Raw genomic sequence first — 10,997 nt, 5'->3', positions numbered from 1 at the left:
TGCATTAACTTCGCGAGGTAATTCTACACGACAGTACAGGAAAAAAAGTTTTTTCTAAAGTCCGACGTTTTAAGGTACATGGAAATTATAGCTGATTTATTTATGCAAATCCCGTTAAAAACGTGATTCGAATCCATTTCCTAATAAAACATTAGTCTATACATTCAGAAAATATCGGAACATATGTTCCGATATTTTCCTAATAACATATTCGTGTTTTACCGACAGTTTGTTAGTAAACCTGTCAATTCATTCGTATAAGGCTTGCAGTCCATTTTTAACAGGAATACGAATAATTTGAACAGATTTTTAATAAATTAGCAATCATTTATTTCAGTAAGTTTTCTCTGTATATTTTTCAGGTAGTTTTTGAATTTATTGTTCGTTGAATTTATTGTACGAAAAAAATCAATTGAATTTCGAAAAAATAATCATCTATGTTACTCCTACCATCATGTTGACTAATCACCTCACCAAATTGGTGCACTTTACCTTCGGACATCCTGTATAGTTGCACTATTCATACAAAAGATATTATGTACATGCTAAATAATACACTCGCGTAAATAAATGGTATATCTCGCATATTTATATTATATGCAGTATCTATATGTACATAAGCGAGTGTTATATCCGCCGGATATTGGATTTGGAGTACCGATTAGATATCTTTATAGTTTTTTTAACAGTTGAAGGTTAGATACCCTATGTAAACACAATATTATGACATCTACTACCGATACAAAATCTTCACAATATTTTTTAGAAAAGCACAATCCCTTGTTTGTTATCACTTATCAGTAACTGAACCAAAAATAATGTAACATTTTTACAATTAACAATAAAATAAAACAGCTGTTAAAAATATATAGGTTATATTATTTGTATACGATTAATATAAATACTTACAATTATCACAATGTATTATAAAATCTTAATGACTAAACTGGTTGAGTGTATTATAATAAGTGTTCTCGATTTTCGTCCTGTGGTTTAGCAGTTCAGTTCTGGTTTTATCCTGAATATGATCCTGCAAAAAAAACACCGTAAGATACATGGTTGATATGAGAACAAAGAAAGCGTGGATATATGACGTATATTTAACAGGAGATGTTGACGATTACTTTAGTGATATTTACAAAAATAACTTTACTAGAAATGTCCCAAGAAATAGGCTGCCGTCATAAGTAAAAAAAAAAACAGGATCTTGAGACTCTTAAGGATGTTACTGCTTTCTTACTTATAAAAGATTCCTAAAGATAACAATTTCCTAGTTATAATATTATCTCCAATGCATAATTTTCTTCTCTGTTTAACATCACTTTTGATAGTTTGATTTACAAAATAAGAAAGCTACATCATATTATTATATTGATCAATATTGTACAGGGGGGTAAATTAAAAGCCAAACAGGCTGTCGTTATCATTTTACATAGCTTGTTTTGGTTCCTAATTTTGTGAAGAACCGAAATCCAGGTAAAGTTTAGACTAAAGGCATTGACTCTGTTGTCCATCTTTTTTATAAACAGAGAATGTAACAAAAATAGAGGTTATAATGAGGCTCTCGATGTACCGTAGTCCTATTGAAGTATTTCTTTAAAACTTTGAAAGCAACATTGTTGTAGCCATATTAAAGTATATATAGCTAAAAGTCTGAAGGAAAAAGAAAATAAATATTTACCTGCACTGGAGCTAGCGCCGGCACTCGCGTGAGAGGAGGAGATTCCTCCTGAGAAAAGTCCTCCCAATCCCAATGATGCAGAGTTGCTTGACGATGCTGCGTGGCTTCCTGCGTTGGCACCGGCACCGACAGCACCCTTGATGCCGCCTAACACCCCTCCGATAACTCCATTAAGCAAGCCGAGGGGGGTATGACCTCCATGTCCATGGATACCAATTCCTCCGTATCCTCCTGAACCAGCCTGAGAGCCAGCGGACGCTCCGGCATAAGCTCCAGATGTGCTTCCTGCTCCAGCTTGATTGTATGCCCCATTTCCATAGAGTGATGCGTCGCATGCCTTGCAACCTCCTCCACTACCTTCTTGTAAACTTCCACCAGCTAAGTGGGAGTTTGATCCTCCTGCTCCATAAGTGCTTCCTAATGATCCTGCTGTTCCCACTGCAATACCGGATCCAATATATCCTCCATTACCGGGATGGTTTGGAGCGGGTCCAGTCGCAATAAGAACTCCTGGAGCTCCCCCGAAATCACCTTCATAATGGCCGTACTTGTTTTTGTTATGTCCGTGACCGTGACCGTGTCCAAATCCATGTCCATGTCCATGTCCATGTCCATGTCCATGTCCGTGTCCTCCCGTAACCCCAGTGGTTATTACAATAGTTCCAGTGGGTGTTCCAGACCCTCCATCATTGCCTCCCTTGATGCCAAATCCGTTTGTTTGTTGATTTCCTAGAATTCCAGCGCTCCCTCCAAAGCTACCAGTATATTTGCCTGTGTCTTTTTCATTTTTATATCCGTTGCCAGCAGTTGTGCCTACTCCAAAACCAACAGTTCCAGTTCCATACTGACCAGATCCATAACTACCCGCCTGGGCTTGTGAACTTGATCCACTTGAGCTCAAACCACCCGAGTATGAACCATCATTTTTATTAGTAGTAATGATTATTTTCATGACTTGTTCGCCATGATTTCCGCCGTGATGTCCACCATGATTTCCACCATTATGTCCACCATTATTTCCACTGTACTGTCCATGTTTATTATTTGCATCTGCTCCTGAACCTGACACTCCGAAGCCAATACCCCCGTTTATTCCACCACTATTTGATGCTACTTCATTGGATGAGGTAGAAACACCATAAGAGGTAGTAGATCCATAAGAAGTTTGACCACCCTCCTTTTTATTCACAGCATAGCCTACATTAGCTTGATTTCCCAAAATACCAGGTGCTCCTCCAAAACCCCCAGTGTATTTTCCTGGTTGTCCAGAACTGAGAGTATGACTAGAAGTAGAACCACCATATCCAGTGACACCAGAGTTAGAACTTGCTCCACTGGTTGAATGAGTATTCGAAGGGCCGCCTCCATAATTATTACTTCCAGTTATTCCAATATCAATACCAATAACGCCGCTATTTGGTTTGCTTGATACAAGACCCCCACTATTGGACGTACCTAAAGATCCTCCGTAGGCTCCTGATTGTGAATTTGATAAGGAACCACTTGATGCTCCATAGCCAGAATTTCCAGTATAACCATTTGTCGTTGATCCACTTGCATAATTATTATTTCCCTTTTGTCCAGTAACATCAATCCCAAATCCGATGCCTTGCCCTCCGCTTGTCTGACTTGAAGAAGTGTAACCACTTGTTGGAGCTGGGCCAAATACTCCTGCATCTTTTCCTTGATCAACATGATAATTGCCGGTTGAATGGGTTGTTGATGTTGACCCACTTCCATAATTATTATTTCCCTTTTGTCCAGTTAGACCAATTTCAAATCCAATTACTCCGCCGCCATTACTTCCCCCATAAGCACCTGACTGTGCGTTTGCTCCGCTAGACGAGCCTCCAAATCCATTACTGCCTTGTGTATTATAACTCGAACTAGAGGTGGGGGCAACGTATTTCCCTGGTTGACTAGTAGTTGATACGCCTCCAAAACCATTTCCATTTTGTCCAGTAATGCCAATTTCAAACCCAATTCCGTGGGTACCAGATCCACTAGCATGGTTTGTACCTACGGCAGCCCCATATGAATCTGTCTGCCCGCCACTACCGGAATTCCCGAACCCGGGGCCTGCGCCTGAGGAACCTGAATATTTTGCAGGTTGACTATTCACTTGACCTTCACTTGGAAAACTGGATCCTGAAACTCCGCCGTTATAAGAGGTACCTCCGTAAGAGCCTGATTGTGCCCCCGATCCGCTGGTTGATCCACCGTAGCCAGATACTCCTTGTGAGTTGTACTTATCAGAGCCGGTGCCAGAAGTGCCGGAATACTTTCCCGCCTCTCCAGTAATACCGATTCCCAGCCCTCCACTTTGAATACCTGATCCTGAAACTCCTCCATTATATGAAGAAGCTCCTCCATAAGAACCTGACTGTGCATTTGCTCCACTAGTTGAACCTCCAAACCCGGTAGTTCCGTGTGAAATATATTTACCGTTATCAGGTTGTTGGCTTTGATCATTTCCAGAGTGTCCAATTGAACCTCCGATGCCCCCTGAACCATGATTTCCGATACTTCCCGCGGTACTTCCAGAAGAACCGATAGCTCCTGCATAAGAGTTCCCTTGAGAGCCCGAATTTGAACCACTTGGAGTAAGAGGTGAGATGTGATCTCCGTAAGCTGGTACAGTTGCATGAGACAAGCCACCACTTCCAGCACCAACTCCTGCTCCACTTCCGAATCCTGCTCCATTTCCAGCTCCATACCCAGCTCCAGAAGCAGCGCCAGCCCCAGCAGCTGCTCCAGCTAGTGCTCCACTTCCTGCTCCTCCTAAAAATCCAGCATTATGAGCTTCTCCAGGAACACTTCCAGTTCCGAATCCTGCTCCATTTCCAGCTCCATACCCAGCTCCAGAAGCAGCGCCAGCACCAGCAGCTGCTCCAGCTAGTGCTCCACTTCCTGCTCCTCCTAAAAATCCAGCATTATGAGCTCCTCCAGGAGCACTTCCAGCTCCATTGTAGTTGTAACTTCCAGATTTGGAGGCAGAGTAGCTGGATGCGCTAGATTCCGAAAAGCTTCCAGAACTTGAGAATGACCCAGCTCCGGCTCCTCCGACGGGGAATCCATCGATGGATGCAGGGGAGCCACCTGTGTGCAAAATTAAATAATAATGAAACAACTATTCATGTAAATTAAATATCGGGGATAATAATATTGTAGCAACAATAGTTTAGTAGGAATAGATTGTCTCCTCAGCGTGTTTAATGTTTTCTTCAGTATGTTGCACGTAGTATATTTTATTTAAAGACAAAGGTCATCGTGTTGTTTATTTTAATTACTATATTAATACTGGTTCTAAAACTAACCGTTATTAACCGTGAGCTTGTATATCATGACACGACTAATATCTAATTGGCTATGCATTGTATTTAAGTTGCTTCGATAACAATATAAAAATGTGCAATGACCATTCCATCTTACAAATAGTGCAGACTTTCAACATTATTTTTTCGAACAGTTAAATAAGTACATACGCCAAAGATTATATTATTTTACACGTTTACACATCAGAATAAGATGTAAATAGGAGTCGTATTTTTTGCAGATATTCTCATGATTCATTATATCAACAGCACGAAATAATGTGATTATATTCTTTCGCATCCATCCCGTGGGCAAAAAGATTGCTTCACATAATTGGTGGTATAATATCCTAGAATACTTTTACATTGTGACTTATTACTTCGACGTTTGAAAAGCCGTCAATAATGTTTTAACAAGGACGGCTTTTTAATAAACCTGCAAGATAAAGGAGTGTGGAGAAATTTACGCTACTGGTAGCGAATGGCAACAATGCAACCTTGGTCATAAAAGGGAGACATCGGTAGATTGAAAGCACTGGAGGTATTTTCTTGGGTCAGCCAGGGGGCGATTCCAGCTCAGCTTATGGATAAGGAATTGTCCTAATCCTTAAAATTATCGACTTTAGGGGCGATACCGGGTCTACTTAAGGCTAAAGAATTAAGTCCTTAACTTTAAAATAAACGACCTTTCTCTGTCAAACGAGAATAGCAGTTAACGAAAAACTCGTCAATTAAAGTTAAGCCAAAGGTTTTAGATAATTCCTTCCGAAATCTCCCCCCGGGAGGTGAATTCCAGTTCTTTATCCTTAGCTAAGGAATATCCTACCCCCCTCATTTTAACTTCGGTATAAACTATAGCGAGTGATCCGGCTATCTAGCCGCACAGTGATCACTTTGCTTTAGTGTCATGTCTTTATATGAAGGTTTTAACTCCTTTCATTTACTAAGCTAGAGCTGCGTCATTATTTTCCTGACACTCCTTTCTTCGTTCATTCGCTGTGGGCGTCCAAACAATCTATGCATTTATTCACTACGCCTACATGTATTGCATTTGTGTGATTATCGAAATACGAAGCTGTATATTAAGAGGTTTGTTATTGTTTATTGAAGCAACAATGCCTAACGACTAGTGACCCAAAATAAATAACACATTTGCACATTAAATTTTAATCATTTCACATAAATAATAATGTTTCTAGGTGTCACGATTCTTAGATGTGTTATATGTCTATAAAGTATGTTTCTTGATTGTTGCAAGTCGGGTTTTCCTGAAGCAAAAAAACTCAGGGTCAGGGATGGCCAAGGGCAAACTCCATCCATTATCACAATAACTCATGGTGAACTATTGTGAAATATTGTTTTGAATTAATTCATTGTGTTGCCTGTTATAAAAATATCCGCATAGGTGTCTTTAATGTTGGGATAAAGTGAAATATATCAAGTATCGTGAGTTGATTTTCTGATTGTCATTTAAAAACACACAATAAAATGAACACCATATAAACCCAGATTTTTGTAGAAATTATTATACGGGAAACCTAATAAATAAAAAAAAAATTTACATCATAAAACTAAAGAATTTTGTTTTAAGACCTTTTTGCGAGTTGGAAGGTACGAGTACCTAATCAAATTTTATCATCACTGGAATTGAAATTTTAATTTCTTATTTATAAACGATAACTAAAATATGACAATAATTATAATTTTTTATTAATGAATTAACTTTTTTACCCAACATAGAAACATAAGAAAACTTCAACAATGATTATTTTATTTGTTAAATTCAATGTTGTATGAAAAATGAGACAAGTTAGACAATGTTCTAACAATGAATAGTAATTTAGTAATCCAGACATGTTCAGCAGTCCAGATGTTTTTTTTATGATTTTGGGCGGAGCTCGACATTCTTCGATGACGGTCAAATAAATCTTAAACAAAAAAAAAGATCCGCGTTTGATGTAAATCAATTTTTTTAAAACACGATAACACATCGTATTCGATATTACAAATCGAATTTTAAGCTTAATTACGGTTAGTCACAATATTTTTCTTACGAATCGATCATTGACAAGAACTTGTTTGCTTTTTGTAGTTGAAAATAAAAGAGTCTGTAGAACATTTATTATGACGCGAATACATTTGCGAGCCGAAACGAGCGATCCTCGAATTATGGGAAAGGAACGAAGCAACAGAAAATTGGCTCGCGTTTTTGCTCACAAATGTATACGCAGCTTTAAGCTCGCAACGTATAAAGTACGTCGCAGTACCGTTTTTTGTCTCCGTGTGTAACAATTGTTCAATAAGAAAAAAGCAGGTGGAAAACGGAGAAGTGGTTTAAAAATTAAACAAAAGAACACTATTACGTGATTTTTAATAATAATGTTATCGATGAATAGTCGTTATTCAATACCATTTCCCAAGATTTTAATAAAAAAGCAATAAACATTCTAGTTTACAAGATAAACATCATCTCCATGTTGTGTTTGGTTACGCACGCTTACAGTGCAAATTTTAGCAATTCACTATTATAGCAACATTATTATAAAATGTTCACTATAAAAAGTGAGTAGCTAACTAGATAAAATTATTTTTGGGCAATCCGTCAAAAGTAACTGGCAATAATTAATCTAAGCATAATCTGAGTAAGCGTTAATTCCATTATTTAATAAGTAACCAAAAATGAATTCAGTCAATATCTAATTATTGTTAATGCAATATGGGTTAATTAGGGTTATTATATCAAAAGGATTCATTTTATTCGCTTGATTTCAATAATGAATAAAAAAAAAAACAAACTAAATTTTTATCTGTTTAGTTTAGTAAGTTCAATGTTCAGGGTTGTATAAATATTTATTGGTTTATTATTATTGTACCGTTCATAAGGGCTTTTACATGCTTATGATATAGTGCAGGCATACCGGGAGTAATTATGGAGTACAATAGAAATTATTAGAGAGGTATGCTATTATAGCCTTCTCGTATTTCTGCGAAATTATGAAATCTAGGTACAAGCGAGTATCTAAATGAGTATTATTGTTACAATTAAAAATAATTGTGGATCGACTAGCTCTAGTTGGTATATGGAAGGCAATTAGGTTGAGTAAATCAGAGCTGTCTATAATGTCATAAACATTTTAAAAATATATAAGTCAAGTCGGAAACAAGTATTCTAATATTCTTAATTCTTTCATCGATGCAATTAAATGCATACTGAGTATAGATGCATAACGCCGTATGATGCATATTGCACACGTAATTAACTTAATTAAACATGTAATTTACAATCAACTAAGTATAAAGTATTCTGTCTACTTATGAATCATGTAATAGAATTGATTATTGGTGATAATAATTCTATAGAAGTGCCCAATTAACGTCTGCTTTTTTTTTAACTATTGATAGTCATACATTGTTGACTTTAAAAGAAGAAAAACTAGTATTTTATAAGAAATATTGTCGTCTTGCTATTATTAAACGCTTAAAAAAATGACTTTGCCAAAAATAAAGCTTGCGTCAGATTGAAGAGCTTTTATGAAGGAGTAGCGAATAAATAAACATTGATATGTAGTAAACAGTATTATGCGAAGAAATTAATGTAATTTCCTAGAAGTTTTATGTACTTGTACATAACGTGTGGTCGTAATATTTAATTGGCAAATTGGTAAAAAAATTGATTGGAAAAGTAAAACGTATATTTTCAATGAATATGTCTGGCGTTTAATTGTTGTCGTGTCTTTTTTTTTTCTGTGTATTCCATTTTCAGAACAAGTTATTCTCAGTGAAGTGGGTTTTACCCTAGGAGCTTAGAATTTTTTTTAAGTATGTTCTTTTGATAAAATCACCATGCGTAGCTGTTAGGCATAATATCAAAAATTAATACATTATTTGTTTACAATATTATACCGTATAAGTATTAAATAAATGTCTATGGGCGATTTGTTTCACATAATTTGAACAATTCATCAAATTTCAAAGTTCTGTGAAGGTTCTATTCAAGTTTTCTTATTATTTCAGTTTTGTGAAGCCCCTGGCTAACAATGATATAATAATAGAACTTGAATAAAACCTTAACAGGACTTGAAAATCAACTTTGAAATTTGATGAATTGTTCAAATTCCGTGAAAATTGTTAAAACCCGTCCTAAATGTCACAACGAATATTCATAATTTGGTATTTTACTCATATCAGTATTGTAAAATTCAATTATATTGGTCCATCTCAAGTTCATGGATAGTAATAATTACTTGTAAGAGCTATTTGAGATTTGAAGGGCACTGTAAATAAATAAATAAATAGTAATAATAATGTGATTAGGAGAAATCCGGGAAAAGTTGTTTTTGTTGCAACATTATCTTCGAGTTAAGAAGGATAAATGTTATTAGATTTGAGTAAAATACTATACATACATAGAGATAACCTACAAGTTAAGCTATATTAATATAATATTTGCTGCAAATATTATATTAATATAATATTTGCAGCTTAACTTGTTTTTACTTCCAGTACTAAATTTATATTATACTACTCTGTATTTTTTAAACCAACCTAGCTAGAAGGTGTTTAGGTGTAATAGGATGGGGTGGCGTTTATAAGACACATAAGCAATCTCTTTACGTTGCCCAAAAACTAATTATTATAATTGTTTTAATGAAATCATTTTTATATCCTTCAAAACACGTATTGGTCAGAAAAGAGAATTCTCTGTTCGTATATCACCCAAATTTAAAAATGTTTAAAAATATATTTTAAAGAAAGTTGTACCATTCAGAAACACAGAAAATCTTACTGATACCGATAATATAAAAGAAACCAACTTTGTGAATAAAAAAAAAAACAAACACCTAGGAACACAATACTGAAAAGTTAATAAAACATAAAGAAAAAAATTAAAATCAAATCTAAATAACTAACACCACCTTTAAATTTTCTTTAAATTAAAAAAATATATAAAAAGTTAAATACATATTTATTATGAAAATGAAATGTTACCATATATTTTAAATATTTGTATTATTACTCCGATATTAATTATGTTAATATATTGTACAAGATATATTTGATACAAAAATATTTATATATATATATAATGTAGGAATTTGATTCAAGATTTTCACGGCCAAAAGTATTTTTGTTATTTGTTTTTAGGGTGTTATGCCTTGTGATGATGGACACTGAAACGTTGTCCGAAACTTTGGCTAAAGAAGGAGTTAGCGCAACACGGCATAACACCCCAAAAACAAATAACAAAAATGGAGGAATTGTAAAAAAAATCACTTGTTTAACCGTATATAATATAATAAGCATGTTTTGTTTTGCGTTACGTTGATAAAAAAGCAACTGTTTATAAAGCACCCTTAGGGTCATATTTCATAAAGAGATGTTTCAATAAAAGGTTTTATTTTATTATTATTAACTTTTGTTGATGGGATATTTATCAGACGTTATAAAATGACTAGTTGTATTTACCCCCGGATTTTAAATGTCCGTGAAGAAATCCATGAGGTGAACCACTCGACAAACCGCACAAAGCAATAACAACTACACAGACACCTCTCATCTTACAAGACTACAATTAAATGATAGCAAGATCAGTGCAGCCTCCCCTTATATACCGGCATCTTATTTAACATCTATACGCGGATTCTGTTTCCACTCAGTCGGTTCTCTAAGCCTGTAAGGACGGCGGGGTTTCAGATTTAGTGAGAAATAAAATGAGATCATTCTTGCATTAATCATAATTGTTATCGTTGAAGGTAGATTGTAACGGCTGCAGGAAGAAGTCTGAAGATCAAAGCCGGGTTCATTATACCAGAAGGTGCATTTTGTATTCAAGCAAATTGGCAATTGACAAAATGCTGGATTCGATTAGTGATGTGACTTTTTTTAAATAACCGATTCTTCTAAAAAAGTCTAGGTTGGTGGAAAAAATCCATTATATTTGGCAATTGGAACATTGGATTGTTAACGAAAGTTATTTTTTACAGAAGGAATTGAAGAAAAAA

At 35.3% G+C, this 10,997-nt stretch overlaps 1 protein-coding gene across 1 annotated transcript; it reads right to left on the bottom strand.

Moving 5' to 3' along the window:
• Window positions 1-858: 858 nt before the first annotated feature.
• On the bottom strand, window positions 859-10,584 carry LOC149425177 (uncharacterized). Its single transcript, XM_089649783.1, has 3 exons — window positions 10,462-10,584; window positions 1,682-4,780; window positions 859-1,030 (listed from the first exon to the last, which is right to left on the bottom strand). Exons 1-3 carry the CDS (start codon window positions 10,550-10,552, stop codon window positions 1,014-1,016), a joined length of 3,207 nt encoding a protein of 1,068 aa, XP_089505909.1. The 5' UTR covers window positions 10,553-10,584; the 3' UTR covers window positions 859-1,013.
• Between the last annotated feature and the right edge of the window lie 413 nt (window positions 10,585-10,997).

This window comes from Hesperophylax consimilis, chromosome 3 (assembly GCF_061612785.1).
Source record: "Hesperophylax consimilis isolate HC1 chromosome 3, BYU_Hcon_1.0, whole genome shotgun sequence".
NCBI lineage: Eukaryota > Metazoa > Arthropoda > Insecta > Trichoptera > Limnephilidae > Hesperophylax > Hesperophylax consimilis.
This window is presented reverse-complemented; position numbering and strand designations above follow the sequence as displayed.

Bases quoted from the DNA above. Each gene is read 5' to 3' on its own strand.
- LOC149425177 (XM_089649783.1), bottom strand. From the start codon at position 10,552: ATGAGAGGTGTCTGTGTAGTTGTTATTGCTTTGTGCGGTTTGTCGAGT. The intron at 4,781-10,461 runs GTAAATACAACT...TTTTGCACACAG, and splicing joins CGGACATTTAAAATCCGGGG to GTGGCTCCCCTGCATCCATC.